A 24337-nucleotide genomic window follows, 5' to 3' on the forward strand; every position below is an offset into this window, starting at 1 on the left:
TTCTATTTGCTAGCCTCTTCCCCCACCATGCAGACTGGGGGCTCTCTGAGGCAGACTTAGAGCTCGGGGATCTGTCAGGCTATCGAGGGCAGCCTTTAGAAGCTGCTCAATACATGATATGGTGGTGCACACCTGTAATCCCAGCAACTCGGGAAGATGGGGCAGGAGGATTGCAAGTTGAAGACCAGCCTGGACAACTTAGTGAGACCCTGTCTCAAAATAAAAAGGGCTGGGGATGCAGCTCAGTGATAGAACACTACTGTTTGGTACTGGGGATTGAGCCCAGAGGTGCTCTAACAAAGCAAAATAAAAATTTTTAAAAAATCAAACTTAAAAAATATAGTTATCTTCTCAGAAGATGAACTGCATTGTGGTCTGTGAACTGTACCACTAGGTAAATGTCACCAACTGCCTGGTAAACAGTAGCTATTATGTGGTTAATTAACTTCACAACCATGTATTGAGCAACTGCAGCATGCATGGAGATGATGGAGAGCTGTAAGGCCTCCATTGTGGATGGTGTGGTGGTGGGGGGGGGGCTGGTGTGGAATTGGGAAACTTTCTCTGGGATCTTAACATCATCCTTTTAAATGATGTACACTGTGCTGAGATTTTCATGCATGATCTTGTACTTTTCACAATTCAAAGTGAGGACTCCTTGGCCAGTGTATACAGGAAAAGGAATTGAGTGCAAATGGTAGAGCTCGGATTTGAATATAGGCCCATCTGACTCCAGGGCCACAGCTCTGAACACCACACTGCCTCTTGGTGACTGCTCAACATGGAGGAAGGAACGGGCCTCCTCTAGAGGTTCCTTCCCATTGTAGAGAACTCACTACTGAGGATTAAAGATATCAAGATGCTCCACTAACCAAGCCAAGCCTCTTGCAGGCATAATCAAAGGTCCTCAAAGGCCACCATAGGGTCTTCTGGGTGGGGTACCTGCTTAGGGACGAGGCAGGAGGCACAGCCTCCTTGCTTCCCTTGGCTTGAGTGTTAAAGTTTGGGACTGAATTCTTCAAACTCTGTGCACCCTCTGCTGGCCACATTTGGCAATGCAGACATACCTGCCACCCCAAATCCCTCAGTATGGGTAGGAGGCCCCTCTTCAGGTCAGCTCCCTACTTTTCTACCTTTCAGGAGAAAAGACTCCTCTTTCAAGGCCACTCCCCCAAGAGGCACCTCAGTTTTCTTCACCAGGCTCCTGACTGCCTGAACTGTCAGATGATGGCCCAGGGTGTGGTGCAGAGCTGGCTCTGGAGGCATGTGTGGAATGAAACTTCCAGCTTCTTGTTGCCTTTTGCATCCAGAGGAAGAATAGTATGGGGAGGGGGGGACTGGGGCTTGGGTTTGCATTCCAACCCCCCACTTCTGTGACTTTGGCCAAGTGACTTAAAAATCTCTAAGTCCTAGGTCTTTCTTCAAATAACCCATTTGTGTAAAAACAACTTCATACACTGGACAAAGGTTCAACAGTGGAGATGAAGCCCCCCAGGGGTGTGTACCCCCCACCACCCTGGGTGGTGTTGGGACCCTTCCCCACTGCACTGATTCCTGGGTATGACTCTAGCAATGGGGCCCAGGACAGCTGGCTCCCCATCTCACTGCTGCTTGCTGCTCCAGGGCTGCCTGGCAGGCTAGGCCACCTCACTCTGGTTCTCTAATCAACCTGGGCAGAACTTTCCCACCTCTGAACAACTGGGGCACCAGACAGGGAGGAGCAGAGCACAGGCCTGGAGATGACCCTGCCTTCAGGGAGACTTCCCCTCAAAGCCCAGGCACCCTCTTCCTTATAATGGCCTTTTTTGCCTTCTGAATGCTTTTTGTTTGTGTATTTGTGGTACTGGGGACTGAATCCAGGGGTACTCTGGAACTGAATTACATCTCCAGCCCTTTTTTAGACAGGGTCTCACTAAGGTGCCCAGGCTGGCCTCCAACTTGGGAACCTCTAGCCTCAGCTTCCTGATTTGTTGGGATTACAGATATATGCCACCATACCTGGTCCAAGGCCACAAGCTTCTGCTTTTTTTTTTTTTTTTGGTACCTGGGTTTGAACTCAGGGGCACTTGACCACTGAGCCACATCCCCAGCCCTATTTTGTATTTTTATTTAGAGACAGGGTCTCACTGAGTTTCTTAGCACCTCACTGTTGCTGAGGCTGGCTATGAACTTGTGATCCTCCTGCCTCAGTCTCATGAGCCACTGGAATTACAGGCATGCGCCACCATGCCTGGCTAAGCTTCCGCTTTTGAGTGACAGCTGGTCTGGACTTTGAAGCTCAAGCTGTTAAAACAAATACCTTGCCAGACTTGGTGGGAACTGCCCCCATCTAAGCCAGCACATAAGCAAGGGCTGTGGCATTTCACTTTACCTGCTCTACCTTTAAGTCCAAATGAGTCAGTGGACAAGTTAGTTAATGGGCCAGATAAGCAGAAAGTAGGGCCTGAGCAGACTGGGGGCTCCAGGGGAGGATGGGCTCAGGTGGAATGCACACAGGATAGGAGGCATCAAGGCAGAGTTTATTGGCCTGAAGGCCACCCTCCCATTCCTCCTCCTCTCATAGCCAGGCCAGGAAGGAGATGGAGACAGTGACGCTGACCCATACAGACAGGGCCTGTAAGACAGCCAGGTACCCCCCAAGCAGATGAAGATGTAGGGGTTTGGAGAGATAAGGGTTGGTGTCCTGACCTCCTGCTGCAGGTGAGGTATGGTGGGGCCACGTCGGGTCTTCCTCCTCTCCACCTAGAGGGGTGGGCAGCTCTGGGGCAGATTCTTTCTGGTCATCAGATTGATGGCCATTACTGTTCCTGCCCAATCGCTTGGCTTCCTGAGTCTGGAGGCTTCTGCCTTGGTCCCGTTTATGAAAAGCCCCTGTTCTTTAGAGGGAGCTTTGTGACCCCTATGCCTCTCCCTGCCCTGCCTGACCCAAGACGACATCCTGAGGCGGCCCCCCGTTAGTCTCAGCCTGGGGCCCAGAAGATCACTTGGACATGCAGCTTTCACAGAAAGCTTATGCAAGGGTGTGGAGGCGGCAGTGAGTCACTTGGCAGTTGTGGAGGGAGGGGTCAGCACCTCAGGGAGGAGGTGTGGCCCTGCTTGCTTTGGTCTGGCATCACCCAGGACCCCTCTGAGTGGAAGCTGAGGCTTTGGATCCAGCATCACTGGCCTCAGAGGGATGTGGGGGGCAAATCACAGCTTCTCCTCGCCTGCCTGGATGCGGGCATAGGCCTCTTGGTCCAGCGGGACATAGCAGCCTTTCCGGGCATCCAGATAGAAAAGCGGGTCTTTCACAACAGCTGGGTCAAAGCCCTCCTTCCGTAGCTCTGTCTTCTGGAACTTGTAGGTCCCTGGGAAATGAAGAGGACAACTCAGCACAGGAGCTCGAGTCTTTCTCAACCCCTTCGAATCTGGACTGGCCTCGTGACTTGCTCTGACCAACAGAATGCGGCCAAAGCGATGTCTTAGGTCAGTCTAGGTCTCAAAGGGCATTGCTGCTCTTTCCCCACCTCCTGGGGGTGCCCTGAGGCCAGTCCAGCCTTCAGAAGGATGAGAAGCTGCATGCAGCAGAGATGAGGCCTCTAGACTGGCACTGTCCTGTGGGGGTAGTCAATGCCCTATGTGGCTATTTATTTATTTATTTAATATTTATTTTTTAGTTTTCGGCGGACACAACATCTTTGTTTGTATGTGGTGCTGAGGATCGAACCCGGGCCGCACGCATGCCAGGCGAGCGCGCTACCACTTGAGCTACATCCCCAGCCCCCCTATGTGGCTATTTAAAGTTAATTAACATTAAACACAATTTGGAAAAAAAAATTTGGATTTTAGTTCTTTAGTCACAACAGCCACATCTCAAATGATGAACAGCTTTGCAGGGCTAATATATACTGTACTGCTGAGACAGCAAACATTTCTATCACCTCAGTTCTGCTGGTCAGTGCTGCACAAGTGACCAGCCCAGAGCCAGATGTGAGACTACCTTAGACTCTCCTGGCATGAGTCCCTAAGTGATGGTAGCTCTTGGAATGACCCCTAGGCAAGGCCAACAGAATTGCTCAGTTGAATTTGGCTCCCAAACTTCTGACCCACAGAATTGTTAGTAAATAAAGTAGTTGAAGTGCTTTGGAAGCCAGCTGTTCTTCAGCAAAGCCATGTGGAAGCTGAGGCCCAAGCCTGCCTCTCCTGGACAGAACAGAAGTCACAGGTATCAGTCCTCAGGGGATGAGCAGTCTATGGCTTCAGCCTGGCACCACTGCTCTCTTTCTGTGCCACACTGAAGCCCTAGGTCCTTCCCACTGCTACAGGTGCTCTCCCAGGTCCAGGTGCCCACATCAGTGGGGGAAGGCTTGCCATCTAGGAGCGGCTCACATGATGACCACCATTGGGGGCATCCAGGCAGATGTGGCCCAAGGGTGTGTAGCCAGAGAGAGGCTTGACAAAGGGAAGATTCTACAAGGGACAGCAAGGACCAGCAAGGAAAACACAGGCAGGTCTGGGCAGGAACCTCTGTACCTCCTACCCACTAGGAACTCCTGAGAGCCATCAGAGGACCAACAGAAGGATGGCACTGCCCTGCATGTGACCACAGCTCACCAGGAGGCTATGACAGCCTTTCCTTCATCTCCTGTTCCCCCTGCAGTCCTATCCCACTCTCCATCCAGCAGCCAGGATCTTTGAGCAGAGTAGTAACCTCGTTAGATTGTATCCTACAAAGATCCTACACTTCTGTGGTGTTGGATCCTACACTTCCCTGCTGTTCTGAGATAGTCACACTCCCCCCTGGCCTAGGCCTTGGGCTTCTAGCTCCTGTGCCCCCTCTCTCACCCACCTTACCCCTCTGCCTGCCCCTCTTGTAGCCTCCTCCTTTCATTCTTTCAGCACTGCCATTCCTTCCTGTCTTGGAGACTTCACACTTGTTCCCACAGCCTGGAATGTTGCCCACCCCTATAAGGTCCTCTTTTTCATTTGGGTCTTAGCTGAGATGTCACCTCCTCAAGGGAGCTCTCCAGTCATCCCAAATGCCCCTTCATTCACTTTTCTGTGAGCCTAATCTGCAGTTCACTCCTTATTTTTGGAATTCCTTGTCCTGGAGCTGCTTCCCTTCCAGTTCTAAAAGCTCTAAGGCGGCAGAGGTCCAGTCAGAATTTACCTGTTTCCCCAAGGCTCAGCCCAGAGCCAGATACTCTGTCAGTGACTTGTCCCACTAATGATTGGTGAACCTCCTCTTCTGAGGGACAAGTTTGTTCACTTCCACAAGGGAGGGCAGTTTACCAACTACCTGGCAAGGCTGTGGGCGAAGGTCAAATGCCAGCCACTGGTTTCTCTAGAAAGGAGTGGAAAGGCCCAGGCCTAGTACCCAGGAGCTGGAGCAAGGAAGGGACATACCTGTTTTGTGCAGCTCAGGCAGGAAGCGCAGGAAGATGGGTCGGGCATACAGGGGCAGCTCCTTCTCTAAGGCCTCTGCAAAGTGCTCCAAGTCACAGCTACCTGTGGAGCTGGCCACAGCAGCCATTCCGGCCCGACCTTCAGTTCCTGTAGACAGGAAGATGAACCATGAGCCCCAGCAATGCTCACTTGTGGCACTTCCCAGCATGCCACCACCCCCCCCAACATACCTGGTACCTCAACACCATATACAGCCACATCAGCCATGTCCAGTAGGCGGCTGAGTGTACCCTCTACCTCGGTGGTCGACACGTTTTCCCCTTTCCAGCGGAATGTGTCGCCTGTGCGATCTCGGAAATACAGGTAGCCTAGCTCATCCATCACCAGCACGTCACCTAGGGAGGGCTTTGGTGAGCAGGACCTGGGCTGCCCAGCTCTGGCCCAGGGGCTTGAGCCAGGCAGTCTTTGCTGAAGCCTAAGGATGTGATTGACCACAGGGGCTGAGACAGGGGAGTCCTGGGCAGGTGTTCTCCGAAGATAGCAGAAGGTCCCTCACCAACCCCTGCCCCTCTGGAAGTGGTAGCAAAGGGTCAGGAACCCACCAGTGAGATAAGCTTGATCCCCCTTCTTAAAGACATCCTTAGCAATCTTTTTGTTGTTAGCACCCGGGTTGAGGTAGCCATCAAAGCGGCGCAGAGGGTCTTGCTGGATGATGCGGCCTACCAGTTGGCCCGGCTGGCCTGGGGCAGGAAAGGCAGAGTCAAATTTGTCCTAGGAGGCCTCATCCACCTGTCTTCCCCAGACACATCCTACATTCTTTTTGGTTTTCCTTTTTTTACCCCCAGTTGGTACAAGGGGTTGAACCCAGACTATTTTATTTTGAGACAGAGTCTCATTAAGTTGCCCAGGCTGGCATTGAACTTGCAGTTCTGCTGCCTCAGCCTCTCGAGTGGCTGGGATTACAGGCATGGGCTACTGTGCTTGGCTCCCTGCATCTTGAACTAATCTGATTCATACTGCTTGCCATAGAAATGCCCTATTTCTGGGGGATGGGGGTGTAGCTCGTGGTACTATGTGTGCTTAGCATGTATGAAGCCCTGGATTCAATCCCTTATGCGCGTGCGCATACACACACAGAAAAAAAAGAAATGCCCCATTTCTCCTCCAGCCTGGAGCTTGCTGAGGGCAAGGTGTTCATCTTGGCTGGTCTGACACAACTGGATCCTCAGTGATGTCTGTCTATTGAACTGGATGGGAAGATAAATAAATAGTTAGTGGGGCTCAGGCTCTACTGGACATCCGAACAGGCTGGCACCACTGAGCTCCTGCTCCAGGCGTGACTCCACTCAAAAAGCGTTATGTTCTTTATCATGCATAATCCTCAGGTTACCCTGATGGGGCCAGTGCTACCATCAGTCCCATCTGCAGAAGAGAGGACTCAGGCAAGAGGACTCAGAGAAGCTAATTCTCCCATGGCACAGGGCTAAGGGGCCAAACAAGACTAATTCTAGGTGGCCAGACTCAGGGTCCTTCGGGGTCAATATGAAAATGAACAAATGAGCTGGGTGCAATGGCAAATGCCTATAATCCCAGCAGCTCGGGAGGCTGAGGCAGAAGTTCACAAGTTCGCAGCCAGCCTCAGCAACAATGAGGTGCTAAAAAACAGTGAGACCTTGTCTCTAAATAAAATACAAAATAGGGCTGAGGATGTGGCTCAGGGGTCAAGTGCCCCTGAGTTTAATCCCCAGTACTGCCCTGCAAAAAGAAAATGAACAAATGGACTGATGGGTGGATGACATGGTGAAAGGATGGACAAAGAAGTGAACAGTTTATAGCCCTCAGAGCAGGACTGACTGATGGCTACTAGTCACAACCCACTCCCCACCTAATCACAATGGCCGACCTCCCTCCCAGAACAAAAACTCCTCCTCTGATCCTCAATTCCCACCCAAGGCAGACCTGGCCGGCAGGGAATGCACACGCCATCAGGTCCCCGGATCAGCTCCATGGTGTCCTCGTTGACACGCACCAGCCGGATGGGGTACACAAAGGACAGGATACGGCTGTTAAAGCCACAGGCTCCTACCTGCAAAGGCCAAGACTTGGGCTGGGGCTCTGCCACCATGGGTCCCAAGGTGGACAATGGGGGCAAGGAGCAACTCTGGCACCCAAACTCCCACAGTGGAACTCTGCCCTCCCCTCTGCCATGGTCCATCCCCATAGCAGCCTTACCAGGCCCCAACCTGGGCCGCACCTGGCTGTCAAAATTGCCTAGGCTGCAGTTGCACTCAGTGGCTCCATAGAACTCGGCCACCTGGGGGATGTGGAAGCGGCTGGAGAAGTTGGTCCAGATGGACTGCCGGAGGCCGTTACCCAGAGCCATGCGCACCTGGTGCTGGGTCTCCGCTTCCCGGGGCGGCTGGTTCAGGAGATAGCGGCACAGCTCACCAATGTACTGCACAATCTGGGGTGGGCTTGGTATGAGTCTGGGCTCCCAGAGTTGCCCCACTCCCCCACCCCCATATCTCAAGACCCTCTCTTCCACAGGGGCTGGCGTGTGATCCCATCCCTCTCTGGGCCTCAGTCTTCCCATCTGAACAACAGGAATGTTGCCCAGTGAACCCTTCTAAACCACCTCAATTGTGTGAAAGATATTCCAAAGTGTGGTTAGTGGGAGGGAGACAAGGGGACAAGGGACTGCTCATTCCCTTCCCTTCTCACTTACTGTGCAATTGTATTTAACACAATCATCCCAGAACCGGGAGGCTGAGAACTTCTTTCGGATCACTACTGTCATGCCATGGATCAAGCACTGACCAACACCCACGATGTTTCCTGACGGCAAAGAGGGCCTAGAGTTCAGGAGATAGAGACCCATTCCCCAGAGCCTCCTTTTTTCTTGCCATGAAGGGGATTGAACCTAAGGTTTCACACACGCCACGCAAGTCCTCCACCACTGAGCAACATCCCAGCCCCCAGGGCCGCCTCTTGCCCAGGCCTGCCTCTTCACTGGCACTGTCCCCTGGTCTCTTTTCCCCATCCTGTCCTAACTGATCATATCTGTCTCCATTCAGGCACCTTCCATGGCTTCCCAATGTCTCTGGGATCAAGTGCACACTCCTTAGCCTGCCCCCTGGGGACTCTGGAGCCAGCCCCAATCCCATTTTCAGCCAGGTGGGGCCTAGCTACTCTGCCTGACCTCTGTACCTCACATCTGCCTTCTCCCAGGAGTCCTCCCAGGCTCCCACTGCTGCTCTTGCCACCAGTGCTCGAGCGCTCCCTGCTCCTCCTCCACTCACCAGGCCATGCCCCTTTTTAGAGTCAGATAGGTTCCCATCACCCATTCTGCCAGGACACCACCCTTAAACACCTTGAGGCAGGGACTCTGCTCTCTCAAGCTGCCTTCCCTCAAGTCCCTTCAACCAAGCAGCAATGCTATTGCACATCTGTGGAAACCAACTGGAAAACAGGTCAGCCCAGATGCCCCCAGAACATGGTCCCACACTCTGAGCCTGGTGTGGTCACCCTCAATGGACAAGACTGAGGTAGACCCTTTGGCCATGCCTGGATTTGAATTCAAGTGTTTCTACTGCCTCTTCCAGGAAGGCCTCTCTATGGCCTGATGCTGCCCTGCTCTAATGCCTGCTTCTATGCCTTCCACAATTTCTGGGCCTTGCCCTGTTCTAGGCCCTCTCACAGATCCCAGCTGAGCAGGGCAGTTATATGAGGTGGCCTTCCTAAAGATCAGGGGTGCTGGAGGCTGCGGGGTGGGTCCAGGCTTACCTGCAGAATGGTAAAGGGGGAGACAGTCATAGACAATGTCGTCAGGCTGCATGCGGAACCCGTAGTACACCAGGGCAGCCATGCGGTAATACCTGGGAAGGCAAAGGGCCAGGGCTTGGTGGGAGGAGGCCCTGCAGCCCCACCATGCCCACCCCACCCTGGGGTATGAGACACCCACCCCTTACCTGCTGTGCACCACGATCGCAGCTTTGGGTAGCCCTGTGGTGCCCGATGTGTAGATGTAGAAGAGTTTATCTGAAGAAAACACACAAGGGCAACTGAGAGGGCACCCCACAGGGCAGGGCAGAGTGGGATGGATAGTGTCCATGTCCGTGTCCTTCAATACCAGTTCCCACCATGCTTCTTCCAGGAAGCCCTCTTCAATGGCCTGATGCTGCCCTGTTCTAATGCCTGCTTCCATGCCTTCCACAAACAATTTCTGGGCCTTGCTCTGTGCTAGACCCTCTCACATGTCCCAGCTGAGCAGGACAGTTATAGGAGGACACAGGCAGTTCCAGTACTGAGACAAGTGTGGGGGAGGGGAAAACACAGGACCTGAGGAAGACCAGTAGCACCAATTGGCCTGGGCTTCTGTGAAGGAGGTGGTGCCAGTTTGAGGTTTTGGAAGGAGGGATACCTGCCCCAAGACTTAGCTGCAGGAAGCAGGTGCTGTGTAGCTTCTGTACTTCTGAACATCTATTGACTCCACCCTGCAGCTCTGACTAGGAACTGTCACACTATAGTTCCTATGGGAGGCTCAGCCCTGCCAGAATAATGTTCCTGGAGGCCAGGAGCTGCACTGGACAACTCTGCACATTTATAGCAACCATCTCAGGCTCTGCCTGCCTGCTATGTGCTAGCTCCACGCAGCACGAGGGCACCAGGGTGGACCAGCCACAGGCCCTGCTCTCTAGCAACTTACAAAAGTACTAGAGTCAGGATAGGAGAGGTTAGACAATGATGACAAGGACAATGACCTGTTACTGAGCCCTTCCTCCTTCCATGCTCTAGCCTTAGAACTTTACCCACTGTACTTTTTTCAACCCTCAAAATCAATCCAGGAAGTAGATTCTGTTATAATCCCTGATTTTATGGCTGGAGGACCTGAGACTCAGAAGACAGGCTGGAGAGCCCTGATAAGACAGTCCAAGATTTGAACCACCAGACTACACAGCAGATTGGTGGCTTTACAAGGAGGGAAGTAAGAGTGGAAGAGCTGAAGGACTGAGCAGGTTGGAGTGTACAGGAAGAGAGGAGAAGCTGGGGGAGCTGCCTGGAGGAGCTGGGGAAGGCTGCCCAGTGGGGTAGGAGGAGTAGGAGGGACCCACCTGTGAAGCCCTTGTCAGGGCGACTTGGTAGGTGCTTGGGGGCATCTTCCAGCAGAGGGTCCAGGTGCTCTGTGCCAATGGGCACTGTATTGGGGTCCCAGGAGCCAGAGCAGAAGAGGATAAGTGAGGAGTCCAGGCTGTCATGGATCTCACATACAGCTATGGGAGACAAAATAGGTCAGCAGGCAGGCCAGGAGGCTGTGCATTCCCAGGGGAGACTGGTTAATGTGAGGGGGAGATGGGTAAGGTACCTTTACTGTTTATAGGAGCAACAGCCCCCATGAGCTGCTGGCTAACTACACAGAGAGCTCCTTATGTGCATTTTCTTATTCTTATAGCCCTAGGAAGTAGGTACCAACAACAGCCCATTTTAGAGCTGAAGAAACTGACACACCGAGAACAAGAGAGAGCTCATACCAAGGTCTCTTACCCACTGTACTGGGTATGGTTGGTGGACAGGAATGGGGGTCAGAAGGCCCCATTTCCTCTAAGTGGAACCTTCTGTTTTCCTAGGCACTGCACAGATGTCCAGATACTCACTCACCTTAGGCACAGGGCAGTGCTGGCTCACTTGGCCTCACTTTCTCTGGCTGCTACTTATTTTTATGGTGCTGGGTTGAAACCTATGGCCTCATGTGTGCTAGGCAAACACTACACCACTGAGCTACTCTGGTTTTCTCTTAATTCATCTAATCTTCTTTCCTCTACCTACTGTATCCTTTCTTCTCCCCTTGTAGCATTTTTTGGGGGGGTGGTACAGGGGTGTTTTGCTGCTTAGTTACTTAATTACACCCCCAGTCCTTTTATTTTTTGAGACAGGGTCTTGCTAAGTTGCTGAGGGTCTCACTAAATTGCTGAGGCTGGCCTCAAACGTGTGATCCTCTTGCCTTAGCCTCCAGAATTGCTGGGATTACAGCTGTATGCCACTGCACCTGGCCCCTTGCAGCATTTTAACTTCCCTGTCCATTATCCCACAACAGCCATAGTGTGGGGAGAAAGAACAGGGACACTGTGATAAAGCCCAAGATCAAATCCTAGTTCTGTTGGGCATGGTGGCTCACCCCTGTAATCAGAGCAATGAAGGAGGCTGAGGCAGCAGGATCACAAGTTCCAGGCCAGCCTCAGCAACTTAGAGAGATCCTATCTCAAAATAAAAAATAAAAAGGACTGAGGATGCTGGGTACAGTGGTGCACTGTAATCACAGCAGCTCAGGAGGCTGAGTCAGGAAGATTGCAAGTTCAAGGCCAGCCTCAGCAAGGGTGAGGCTCTAAGCAACTCAGTGAGACCCTGTCTCTAAATAAAATACAAAATAGGGCTGGGGATGTGGCTCAGTGGTCGAGTGCCCCTGAGTTCAATCCCTGGTACCAAAAAAACAAGAACTGAAGATGTAGCTCAGAGGTACTGTGCCACGAGTTTACTCCTCGATACAAAATAAATAAATAAATAAATAAAATTTAAAAAGAGCCTGGGGAAAGGGCTGGGGCTGTAGCTCAGTGGCAGAGTGCTTGCCTTGCACATGTGAGGCACTGGGTTTGATCCTCAGCACCACATAAAAATAAACAAATAAAATGAAGGCATGCTGTCCATCTATAACTACAAAAAAAAAGAGGCTGGGGGCGCTGGGGCTGGTGCTCAGTGGTAAAGCGCTTGCCTGGGATGTGTGAGGCACTGGGTTGGATTCTCAGCACCGCATATAAATAAATAAAATAAACTCCATTGACAAATAAAAAAAACAAATAAAGAGCCCTGGAGCTGGGCTTGTAGCCCAGTGGCAGAGTGCTCGCCTTGCATATATAAAGGACTGCGTCCTTTGATATCACAAATAAATAAAATAAAATCCCAGTCCTCACCTACAGCTGTGTGAACTTGGGTAAGCTCTTCCCTCTGAACTCACCTCATCATCCATAAAGCCAAGATGACAGTCCCTCCCTCCCCAGTCTTTGTGAAGATCAGAGCTGCTCTTGTAAAGCACCAGGCTCAGCATGCTGGCACCTAATGTGGCAGCACATGAAATGCAAGCTCCTCCAGGAGACGGGGAGTGAGTTCTTGTTCCCATTGTAGAGATAAGGCAAGTGAGGACTAATCAGTCACAAGAATAGCAGCCATCATGCCTGAGGGTGAACCAGTACCAACCCCCTGACTACCACTGCGGCAGGGCAACCACCTCCTTAAGATCAGTAGGGGCAGGTGCTACAGATGTGGAACCTGACGCTCAGAGTACCTGCCTCTCATCCAGGACTGCCAGCTTCCCTGGCAGGCTCAAATCAGCTGACTCCAGGGCCCCTGCCCTTAACCACAGGCCAACATTGCCTCCCCCAGGCCTAGAAGGGAGCTGTGGTCTGTGCAAGGTCCCCTGGGTCTGCCACCTGTCCTTTGCCCCCTGGAGCTCACCTGGGGCCATCTCACTACCAAAAATAAGGGCACGAGCCTGGGATGTGGTAAGGCAGTGGCGCAGAGCATCACGCCGGAGGTTGGTGTTGATGAGTGCCGCCTCCACGCCCAGCTTGGCCATGCCAAGCCACAGGCCCACAAACTCATTGCGGTTCTCCATGAAAAGGGCAGCCACATCGCCTGAAGCCAGGCCCCGGGCCTGCAGGAAGTTGCCCACGCTGCTTGAGTAATCATCTAGCTGGCGGAAGGTCCAGTGGGTGTCTGTGCCCTCGAAGATCAGGGCTGTCTTGTTGGGGTGGCGCTGTACCGTAGAGGCAAACAACACGGGCACAGTTTCCTGATCCCGCAGGTACCGTCGAACCTTTGCTTTCACCTTGAGGAGCACCAGGCCGCCGCTGTGTGGAAGTGAGCAATGAACTGTGACTGCCAGGGTTGGCAGGGTGGCCTCCTAAACCCCTGGCCCAGGTTCCTGCCCAATAGCCTGAGTGCCATAAGCCAGTCCTTCCTAGATGCATGACACTGCCACACACAAGCCTTTCACCAAGACCTCACAATGACACCCAGAGGTCGTGTGGTTTCTCGCTCCTGATAGGAGGAAGAAAGATTCTCTCATGGTGCTGCAGCTTACCCCGGGCTTCAAAGGTGCCATGAGGCTGAGCTGAGACTTGAACTGCAGGCCTGTCTGGTTCCAACTCCTACTCCCCTCCTGCAGCCTGTACTGTCCCCAACCCCTATCACCACAGTAAACTATGGTAATCCCTGTCAGTCCAACTAAGACAGGCCTCTGTCTTGTTTACCACCTTATCCCCAGGGTTGACCAGCACAGGGGGGATGCTTAGTGCTTGTGTTCCCCCCACCCACCCCATAAACTCTGGAGCTCTGCAGTCTTTATGTCTCCAGTGCTGTGCCTGAGGCTGGACTCCCCTCCTTCTACCACCTTTGAGGCACCTCTCCACTAGGAGGCCTCTAGATATCCCAAGCCCCTGGCCTGGGGTCATCCCTCACTGCTCCTTGCTCCCACAGCTCCTGCTGCTACCACCCTTCCTGCAGGGTCACTTGATACCTCCTCCTTCTGTAATCAGTCCAGATTGACAAAGGCTGAGTTGCCTGTTTTGGGGATGGTACACTATGCTGGGCCCTGGAACACAAGAGTGAGCAAGACTGCCAGGGTCTTTGCCTGCATGGTACTGCCACTTCAGGGAGTTGCTTTGTCCTCTCCTTATCCCCATGGTTAGCCTAAGTTTGGCAGATCAGGTCTGCTTTGTTCCTCTCTGGGCCTCGGAGCAGCACAGGACCTGGCGCAGAGCAGCAGGGAACAGGTTCTCCCAGGCATCTAACTTGGAGCCTTGTTCTAGAATTCAGTGCCCCTTGTGCCCTCTCAGGCTTGTGCCAATCCAAGAAAAGGTCCTTTCCCACTGGGTTCCTCTTCACCTAGTTATAAACTAGAGTGTCCTCACGATCTCTCTTCAACATACTTGGAATTCAGTGTGTGTCCCAGCCCAAGGAGTTTCAAGTTAGGGAGATTCCCTGAGGAAGGACTTTGACCTTGGAGATGGAGGTACCAAATATTACTGCCAGGGGTAAGGTGTGGAGCAGAGGCTTCTGGGGTCCCGGGTGTCCTATACTGGTAGATACCATGGGGTCTTGTCTGGGGAGATTACAGGGATCAGGAACCCAGGAAGGGTGAAACTCAGGAAGAACTGGACCAGTACTCACAAGATATCACGCCTGAAGGTCTTGATGAAGATCCGGATGAAGCGCCAGCCACCAGATCCCAAGTAGAGAAGCAGCAGGGAGAACCCCACTTGGGTCCAGGGTAGTCTCAGTACCAGCTTGGAGAACACCATCAACCCCACCAAAGATGCCCCAAGCAGCATGTTGGCCTGCAGGCACAAGGCAGTCAAACATTTGTGTCCCCAAGGACCACACACTTCCAGGTCCTGGCACCCATTCCACTGTGATTACAAACACGGTAGGGCTTGGTCACCCCAAGTTGGGTGACTGAGGACAAAGTTCCCTTTTAAGGTTTTGGTGGCTGAAAGGGTCTTCAAGTAAGTTTCAGGGATGACAAGCAGGAGACTGTTCTAGCCTCTAGTCCTATCTTGAACTACCACTTTCCAAGTTACCTTGGGCAGGTCCCTTTTCCACTTCAGGCCTCAGTTTCTGGCTGTGTGCAATGGGTTAGTGAGACCTGTTTTCGGTTTTTCAGTCCACTCCCCTACATCCAAGGACCCTAATCAAAACACCTTGAGGATAGATACTGACTTAAGTGTCTCCAGCTCAATTCCCGGCCCAGGGAGGTTCTGGGGAATGATCAGGCCAAACTACATCACAGAAAGGGGCAGCTTCCTGGGAAGGTAGCCCAGCCAAATCCCTGCCCACGGACTCTGGCATTGTCCTGCCTCCATTGTACTGATCGATAGAGGGCGACACAGTAAACAGGTTAGAGCCCGGAGGTGCCTAAGGGTGACTGCCCACGGGGAAAGATGAATTAGGGAGAAGAGGGTCTTGAAGACACGCCCTACACTCCCGCCCCCCCAGCAATCCACTCAGATGAATCTTTAGGAATGGGGCTTAGGGTAGGGGGAAAAGCTGACGGTGCTGCAAAGGCTGGGCTGAGATTAGGACTCTTGGGCTCTCTATTCGTGGCTCTTTGCGGACTTGTTCAAGGGAATAGCTAGCTGAAGGGACAGTTTTTCTTAGGGTTTTCCTATTGTTAGAAGGAGCTGAAGGTCAAGGCTGTAAAGCAGCCTGAGAGCCAATATGAGGACATGGCCTGGACCACAGGGAGCCTCTACAGACCTCCTCCTCCCGGGGAAAAGCAAAACCCCGACGTGGGGGGCGGGGCTGGGCTAAAACGTCCCCAACCCCAATGCCAGGAACTCCAAGGCCCTCAGACCTCCGGCCTCCCAGAGTCCGCCAGAACGGAGGGCAGGTACCCCTTCAGGAAGAATGGAAGGAGAAGAGGAGGGGGTGCCGAGTTCCCGAGGGGCCCCTTCCGGGGTCCTGCTCCTAGACAGCTAGAGTAGCAGAGGTCCCGGCAGGGAGACAGAGAGGCAGGGCGCGCCCCTCACCCCAGGTCCGCCCCGCCGTCATCCCCTACTCGGCCCGGTAGGTTTCCCAGCCCTGGCCTTACCTGTGGCCACCATGTCCTGTCCTGGGCTCCTGCTGGCAGAAGGAGGGTGCTGGAGGCTGAGAATGTGGGCTTCTTTAAGAGAGAAGGCTTGGGCTGGAGATGTAGCTCCAGTGGNGTCCCACCGGCCCCGCCTCGCTCACCCGGCGTCGGCTCCGCAGCGCGGCGCCCAGTCCAGATGCGGCCCGGATGCAGCAGCGGAGAGGGGAGCGCTGGGGGCATCAGCCGCCCCTGGGCGCACAGAGCCAAGACCCAGCAGCGCTTGGCCGGCTCTGCGCCCTTCAGGGCCCGCCCGCCTCCCACAACCCAAACGGGATGTGCCGGCCCGCAGCACCGCCTCCAGCTCGGTCCCAGCGGCTGGCAAGCCTCTGAGCCGGCCGCGCGGATCGGCGCTAAGCTGCCCAGCCCAGCCCAGCCCAGCCCAGCCCAGCGCGCTGGACGCTTCTCGGCTCAGTCAGCCCTGCGCGCGCCGCGACGTTGGGCGGTGCCGCCGCGCGGCATACTGGGAGTTGTAGTCCACACCACTCAATCCGGCCCTGCGCGCACTACGCTAGGAGTTGTAGTCCGCGCCGCACACAGACCAGCGCAGCCGTAGAGAACCCCAGGCTTGGGGAACCGGCGGTTTACCGCTGGTTCCTCTGTTCCTATAATCCCGCGCGAGATTTAGGCAAGCACACTCTAACTCTTACGGTCAGCAGAGAATCCTAGCCTGCTACGCGGCCCCAGCAGAATTTAGTAAGGTCCAACACTACATCTAGATGAGCTCTAAAAGGGCGGAGGAAAGCGGTGGGAGGTCCTGGAAACCTGCCGCGGTGGATAGCGCATGGGACTTCTAGCCAAAACCTGCAGTGGCCATTTGAAGGTTGCGGGTTCGAGTCCCACCAGAGTCGCTGTTTTACTTCCTCCAGTACCTTCACAAGGTTCAAGAGGATCTGGGCATGGTGGTACATGGAGGCTGAGTTCTGGGCCAGCCTCAGTAATTTAGCTGGGGCTCTCAGCAATTTAGCGACATCTTGTCTCAAATATATAGTTCAATGGTAAAGCGCCCTGAGTTAAATCCTCAGTACCAACAATAAAACATAAACATAAGAACCACAGGATCTATGCCCGACTCTGCAGAAATTCTCTCATCATGATTTTTTTTTTTTTTTTTTGTACTGGGGATCCAACCCAGGGGCACTTAACTGGTGAGCTACATCATCTCCAGCCATTTTTATTTTTTATTTCGAGACAGGGTCTCACTGAGTTGCTTAGGGCCTTGCTAAGTTGCTGAGGCTGGTCTGGAACTTGTGATCCTCACGCCTCAGCCTCCACAGTTGCTGGAATTACCAGTGTGTGCCATCACACCTGCCCAGCCATCAGGTGCTTTTTTTTTTTTTTTTTTAAAGAGAGAGAGAGAGAGAGAATTTTAATATTTATTTTTCAGTTTTCGGTGGACACAACATCCTTGTTTGTATGTGGTGCTGAGGATTGAACCCGGGCCGCACGCATGCCAGGCGAATGCGCTATCGCTTGAGCCACGTCCCCAGCCCCCATCAGGTGCTTTTGAAGTAGCATTTGGTACATTGGAGCTTAAAGGTTCATTGATCACAGAAGTATATATAAGATGAAAATTTAGACACAGAGATTATCTCTGATGGTATCCACAGGGCTTGGCATATTACAGAGGTGCAGTGTTGAATGAGTGAAAGGGAGAAGGATTTATGGGGATAAACACATTTATTTCCAAATCAACTATTGAGGTCATTTGCTGATGACCAGTCACATGCTGTCCTCTGCCCAGACTAGAAATTAAGAAACTAAGGCAATACTCTACTAGACAATGGGCCAGGCCGAGGTATGGAAGCAGGGGGACACAGAGGGAAAAGGACAGTCTGCCCTCAAATTGCTTGGTCTGGTGGGAGAGGGCAGGTGAAGATTTGAGTAAGTGGGACCTCTCTGACCACTCAGGGTACATCTGGTGTAGCATCTGGTGTAACACTGCCTAGTTGTTGTGACCATTTATTTAGCTGTACTCTTTGCACAGCAGCAGACACAGCTGGGGTGCACTTCCAGCCCCAGTTGTGAGCTCTGAGCAAATCTCTCCACACAGAGCCTCAGTGTCTTTACCTGTCCAATGGCAATACCATTGTCATGGCCCCTTCTTCTGTGACCACTAAAGATTCAAGGAAATGATAGGAGTCAAGCTCTTACCTCAGGGCTGGCTTCAGTACATAGCTCCAAGGGCAAGAGTGGCACTGTTCTGATCACTTGCTTAACTCCCAGTATGTGCACTGGGCACACACTCTGAAGAGGTCTGTGAAGTGACAAGACTGGTGGGCTTGTGCAGTAGAACACAAGGGTGGCGGTGGTGGGAGCACATGGTGGAAAGAACGAGTAGGAAGGCCTTGTGTGCCAGCCTGAGTTTATCCCAGGGGCAATGGAGAGCTAGTGAGGATTTTTGAGAAGGTCAAGGACTGGGTCCTGTCACTTGAGGGGTGTGCCTAACTTAGGCTGACCTCACAATGGGCTCCTTTGACACGGACACGACTCCCATCCTGTGCCACATTGGGAACAAATATCAGTGCAAAAACCAGCAGACTTAACCAGCAACTCACCTTTGGGCTCAAATGGAGGAACTTGGCCTCCCTGGCTCTCTGAGATCGTTTGGTCCTGGCACACAGTAGGTGTTTACACCAAATACATTTGTTCCATTGGCCTGAAGAGCTCTGAGCTATAAAAATCCTCCCACTCTAGGTGTGTGCAAAATAATACCTCTGGCTTGACTTTACTTCCAAGATCTCAAGGGACCTTCCTGGCAAATGACAACTTCCTTTTCTTAAATGCTTACAATACGTTAATAAACACTGACCATGCACCATTTTACTGAGTTTCCCAATGGCACTGCTGTGAAGCAGGTGTATTGCTCTCCTCATTTTATTTTATCATTTGTTTATTTGGTACCAGGGATTGAATCCAGGGGCATTAAACCACTGAGCCACACCCCCAGCCCATTTTATTTTTTAAATTTTGAGATAGGGTCTTGCTAAGTTACTTAGGGCCTCACTAAGTTGCTGAGACTGGCTTTGAACTTGTGATCCTCCTACCTCAGCCTCCTGAGCTGCTGGGATTATAGTCATGTGCCACCCACCCAGCTTCTCCCCATTTTAAGGGGAGGAAACAGGTTTACAGTCTGATGAGACTATGGCAAGGGAGCAGAACTGGGCAGCAGTGGGCCCAGGTCTGTGTGTCTTTTGAGCTTGTATACCCAGACCTGGCTCAGACTCCAGCTACCTATGCTTATTCTCAGAGTTTCTTTCTTTCTTTTTTTTTTTTTTTGCAGCGCTAGGGATAGGGATGGAATTCAGGACCTTGCCTTGTACATGCAAGGCAAGTGCTCTACCACTGACTGACACCCAAAGCCCACTACCTAAGGAGAATTTTCCTGGATTACTGGGAGAGAACTCACGACCTCAGTTTAGCTGTGACCCCAGAAGATTCCCTAAACCTGAGAGTTGGTCTTCATCGGTAAAGTGAGCTACCATCAGTGTCTCAGGGGTTACTAAGGGAATTGAATGAGCAGGCTAGCAAGGGCCTGTCCTCCATTTGCTCAACAATGAAGTACTAAGTCCTTGCTATATTCTTCCTCAGATGGGGTGGTCAGGGAAGGCCTGAGGTCACATTTGAGCAGAGATATGAGTGACAAGGAGCTGCCCACTTAACTACCCAGAGACAGAGTGCTGTTCCCAAAGGCAAGAAGTTTGGTGTGTTTTGGGAAGAAGGATAAGGCAATCAAGATTTATTAGAAAATGGAAGTTTCCAGATAGAAGGTGGCCTCACAGGCTATGTTAAAAACAATGTCATAGCTATTACAGTATTGTTTTTCTTCACTCATAGGTGACACTAATGCCACCCTATGGTTAGACCAGACTTCATCCCAGTCAATGTGGATGTCTGATTTCCTCTGGCAAGTGCTATAATGGCCCAGGGCTAGAGTAGGTGTGATCCAGATGTGCAGAGAAGGCCATCTGAATCTGATCTACCCGCCACCTTGGCACCTGACTTCAACTGAGTTGCAGTGGGGTAGGTGCCCTAGACACCAAAATTTCTCAATGGCACTGCTGTGAAGCAGGTGTATTGCTCTCCTCATTTTATTTTATCATTTGTTTATTTGGTACCAGGGATTGAATCCAGGGGCACTAAACCACTGAGCCACATCCCCAGCCCATTTCATTTTTTAATGCAGACCAGGCAGGTCTGCAAAGGCAGCCTACATTGTCCTGCAGGTGGGTGAAACACAGGGAACTTGCCTCTACCTCTTGCCTTCTGTAGGAATTCAGGGAGTCAGCACAAGGTTTCCCTATTTTTGTGGTTGGTTTGTTTTTATGGTGCTAGGGCTTGAACCCAGGGGTGCTCTACCACTGGAGCTACATCTCCAGCCCAAGCCTTCTCTCTTAAAGAAGCCCACATTCTCAGCCTCCAGCACCCTCCTTCTGCCAGCAGGAGCCCAGGACAGGACATGGTGGCCACAGGTAAGGCCAGGGCTGGGCAGGTGCTCATGTGGCTTTCTAGAAAGGCCTTCAGATAACCCTGGTTCCAGCCCCAGTTCTGTTCCTGATGCCTCATTAGTAAAGCAAGTAAATGGGGCCCCATGGTGCATGTCTGTCATCCCAGCCACTGGAGGATTGCAAGGCCATCTTGGGCAACTTAGCAAGACACTCTCTTCAAATAAAAAGTAAAAAGGGATGGAGATGTAGTTCAGTGGTAAAATCAAAGTAACAGTACCCCCTACCTCTGGGTGGCCACCTTGAAGTGTCATTGTGATGATGCATCTCAAGTGCATAGTGGTGCTTGGCCCATAGTATAGTTGTAAATAAACTGTGGTCATTATTATAGATTGGGAAACTGAGGAATAGGAAAACCAACCTGGAAGCCTGTGGCCTGTGTTCTAGTTAATATTAAGCAATTCTCTGCCTAATTTCTGGGCTCCAGGTGACAAATCCACACAATAACAAAGTTGGCCCTGAAAAACTCTAAGGGCCCAGCCAGGTGTGGTGTCACATAACCATATCACAGGGACTCAGGAGGCTGAGGCAGGAGGATAGCAAGTTCGATGCCAACCTGAGCAATTTAGTGAGACCTTATCTTAAAAAAAAAAAAGACTGGGTTGTAACTCAGTGGTAGAGGATCCCTGAGTTCAGTCCTCACTACCAAAGGGGGGGGGGGGCGAATATGCCCAAAACACTCTAAGGGCTCTGCCATCTTGAGAGTTTTCCCCAGACAGAGCTACCCACTCTTCTCAGGTACTTTTTGTCCTGCCTGCCCCTGTTCCTGACTCTGACTGGAGGGAAGAGCCTGTTTGCCACTCCAGAATGAGCTGCAGTCTCCTGTGCCCCCCAACACACTAAAACTAAAGTGGCTCCTGCTCCTTGGCCCTATCCCCACAGGCCTTCTGCACCCCACCTCAGGGAACCCCCATAACCCAAGGCAGAAACTGTCATTTGCCCTTCACTGAGGTTTAAATGGCTCAGAAGGGGAAGGCAGGAGTCCTCCACTAGAAAATGGAGGAGCTGGAGATTGGAATCTTGGCCTGCCCAACTTCAGACTAGAGACAGGAAAGCAGCTGAAGTTCAGGTTGGGAGGGAATTTCCACCCTCAGTGCTGGGAAGGCCCAGGGCTGTCAGAGCCACAGGCAGCCCTGGGCCAAGGAGGACAAGCAGACACTTGGCCTGATGAGAGCCTTTATTCAGGTGGCTGACTTGCCTCCACTCCGCCTCTCAGACCTTTGGAGTTGAGTGTTGCTCTCACTCCTGTGAGGACACCCGCCTGGGCCTCAGAAAGCCCTGGTTGGCAGGGAGGAGTCCCAAACAGGCCATGGACCTGAGATATTCCACCTAATCCTAGATGGCCAGTCCTTGAGAAAATGTGGCTCTCCTTAGGCAGCTTGGAGGCCCAGTGCCATGCTTGCTCCCTCCTGGACTGGCCCTCAAGGACACACAGCAATGATTATGACAACTATAAATAACATCCAAAGGTCAGTCAGTGTTCAAAAAGAAGGAGCAAAGGTAGTGGCAAAGGTGTCTTCTGTCCCTGGAGGCAGTGGGTGGGGAGGCAAACCAGCACCCTTGTTGCAGCAGCTCAGACTAGGCCCGGCCCCGGACACACAGAGGCGGCGCTGTGATGCCCAGTTCCTCTCGCAGGGCACTCAGGGACTGCTCCCAGCGCTGCTCGTAGTACAGGTTGAGGACGCAAGGGGCCCTGCGCCCATTCTCAACTGCCCATGGGATCAGCTCCGAGACTAGCACCTGCAGGCTCCTGAGGGGTGGCAGGGAGAAGAGAAGACATCAGGTCCTCAAGGGCTAGGCCTGCTATGTGCTCAGAACCTGCTGTGCATGTGCCCAGTTAGTCCTCACTCAGAAGCGGAAGGAAAGCTCAGTGAGATGAAACCTTATGCCCCAAGTCTTACACACCTTGAATACACCAAAACTCAGATGTAAATAGAGGACTAATTCCAGAAACTTGGGCTACCCTGCCTTCCCACTGACTCCTGTCATTCTGCCCTGGTCCTGAGGCCTGGCCCCAAAGCTCCTGGGACATAGGCCAGTTTTCCCTTTCTGCCTCCTCTTTCATACCCTTGCTTCCTGGAGAGCCATGTGGGCTGCTAGGTGTCTGCATACCCTTCCCATTTCCTGAAGTCCAGCCCCTCTGAGGTCTCCCCCAACCCTCCAATGTCCCTGCCACTTGAAAACTTACTGAGCACTGAGACGGACTGGTCCAAAGAGTGCACCCAGGATGCACATGGGGAGACGAGTCTGCACAGCCTCAAACCATTTCACCACGATTTCCCCTAGGGGTAAGGACAAGGACCAGGTGGAAGGTAAGTGATGCTGGGAGGAGGTGGCCAGTGGTGCTGCTGGTAGGGCCCAGAGAGGCATCTGCTTTTCTCCAATCTCTACCAGGGCTCAGTTGTACCCCTTCCTGGCCTGTGCTGGGCCTTGGGGCACTGGGCTTGGGGTGGAGGAGAGGGTATCAGTGCAGGAGAAAGGGGATAGAAGGGAAGCTGCGTCAGAATGCAGAGGATCTCAAAAGCCAGACTGAGGAGACTCCGATGGTCCCAACAGGCCTTAGAGGGAGGGATGCTGTGGGAGGGATATCAGTGTAGAAGTCACAAAGGAGAAATGGGGATAGCATGGCCCAGATGCTACCAGAATGTCTGCGCAAAGCAAAAATATCAGCAGGCACTGAGTAGATGAAGGGATGTGGTGGAACAGGTGACCCTGCTCTGGCCCTGAAGACTCACAAAGACAGCTGGCTGGAGGACACTGCCATCCACTACATTCAGGTAGCTGGCTTGGTGGCACTCACCCAGGATGTTGGTAGGCATCCCCAAGAGGGTGTGAAGCATGTCGTGCACCTCCCGGTAACGCTGGATCACATAGGCTAGCTCTTCGTCATCCACGAAGCGAGTGGGTGCTCGGGTGTCTGGGGAGACCCTCTGACAAGCATGACACTCCCCTAGACCCTTTCCCAACAGCTCCCAGGGCCTAATTTGTTAGTCTCCCCTTAACTTTCAACCATTCCTACCAAACTCAGTCCCACCATAAAACCCTGGTGACTTTATTTCTGTCCACACTTACCAACAGGGGAAGACTCAGGCAGGAAATATTGGGGAATTAGCACCCCGCCTTGGGCCTACTCCAACTCACACATAATGTTTGTAGCCTGTTGAATTCTATGGTAACAAAACCCCTTGTGGGGAGGGTAGATAATAGGAAGTTGTTTAATAGGTATAAGTATCCATTTTGCAAGCCTAAATTCTGGAGATTAATTGTACAACAAAGTGAATACAAATAAATACTACTGAACTGTAACTTAAAAATTGTTAAGATAGATGGACATGGTGGCACATGCCTATAATGCTAGTGACTTGAGAGGCTGAAGCAGGACCTCGGCAATTTAGCAAGGCCCTAAGCAACTTAGTGAGAGCCTGTCTCAAAAAAATGAAAAGAACTGAGGATGTGGCTCAGTGGGTTAAGTGCCCCTGTGCTCAATCCCTGGTACTAACTAACTAACTAAATAACCAATCAAATAAATAAGATGTTAAATTTTATGTCATGTGCTTTTCTTTTTCTTCCTTTTTGGGTGCTGGGGAGTGAATCCAGGGGCACTCTACCATTGAGCTACATCCCCAACCCATTTTTAAAAATTTGAGAAGGGTCTTGTTAAGTCACCCAGGCTCCTGAAACTCAGGATCCTCAGCCTCCCCAGTTGCTGGGATTACAGGTGTGCACCAACATGGCTGGCTAAGTGCCTTTGATTTTTTTTTTTTTTTTTTTT

At 52.2% G+C, this 24337-nt stretch overlaps 2 protein-coding genes and 1 long non-coding RNA gene across 4 annotated transcripts in view; 1 reads left to right on the plus strand and 2 right to left on the minus strand.

Annotated features, from left to right (window-relative positions):
• LOC125619640 overlaps positions 1 to 17619 on the plus strand; it is a 23740-nt gene extending 6121 nt beyond the window's left edge. The window contains exons 2-3 of one of the 2 annotated variants that reach the window (XR_007351169.1): positions 3344 to 3465; positions 17448 to 17619. This is a non-coding gene — a long non-coding RNA (uncharacterized LOC125619640). Of the gene's footprint in view, positions 1 to 3343; positions 3466 to 3656; positions 3986 to 17447 lie in introns of those variants that run through there. The other variant, XR_007351168.1, reaches the window with a different exon arrangement.
• Slc27a4 (solute carrier family 27 member 4) lies at positions 2499 to 16454 on the minus strand. Its single transcript, XM_015497516.2, has 13 exons — positions 16165 to 16454; positions 14605 to 14771; positions 12889 to 13283; positions 10497 to 10655; positions 9354 to 9423; positions 9169 to 9260; positions 8111 to 8220; positions 7640 to 7849; positions 7345 to 7471; positions 5988 to 6125; positions 5616 to 5780; positions 5386 to 5532; positions 2499 to 3347 (listed from the first exon to the last, which is right to left on the minus strand). The coding sequence occupies exons 2-13, from the start codon at positions 14763 to 14765 to the stop codon at positions 3190 to 3192; spliced, it is 1932 nt and encodes a 643-aa protein (XP_015353002.1). The 5' UTR covers positions 14766 to 14771; positions 16165 to 16454; the 3' UTR covers positions 2499 to 3189.
• Positions 17620 to 21727: 4108 nt separating the features above from the next.
• Coq4 (coenzyme Q4) overlaps positions 21728 to 24337 on the minus strand; it is an 11558-nt gene continuing 8948 nt past the window's right edge. The window contains exons 5-7 of the mRNA XM_015497520.2: positions 23366 to 23495; positions 22754 to 22847; positions 21728 to 22315 (exon numbers count right to left, since the gene is read on the minus strand). Of these exons, the coding sequence (XP_015353006.1) occupies positions 22144 to 22315; positions 22754 to 22847; positions 23366 to 23495 (396 nt within the window). The 3' untranslated portion in view covers positions 21728 to 22143. The remainder of the gene's footprint in view (positions 22316 to 22753; positions 22848 to 23365; positions 23496 to 24337) is intronic.

The sequence above is a fragment of the Marmota marmota genome, unplaced genomic scaffold, assembly GCF_001458135.2.
Source record: "Marmota marmota marmota unplaced genomic scaffold, marMar, whole genome shotgun sequence".
NCBI lineage: Eukaryota > Metazoa > Chordata > Mammalia > Rodentia > Sciuridae > Marmota > Marmota marmota.

Bases quoted from the DNA above. Each gene is read 5' to 3' on its own strand.
- Slc27a4 (XM_015497516.2), bottom strand. From the start codon at position 14,765: ATGCTGCTTGGGGCATCTTTGGTGGGGTTGATGGTGTTCTCCAAGCTG. The intron at 13,284-14,604 runs GTGAGTACTGGT...ACTTCCACACAG, and splicing joins ACCTTCAGGCGTGATATCTT to CGGCGGCCTGGTGCTCCTCA. The intron at 6,126-7,344 runs GTCTGCCTTGGG...TTCCTGCCCCAG, and splicing joins GTGCATTCCCTGCCGGCCAG to GCCAGCCGGGCCAACTGGTA.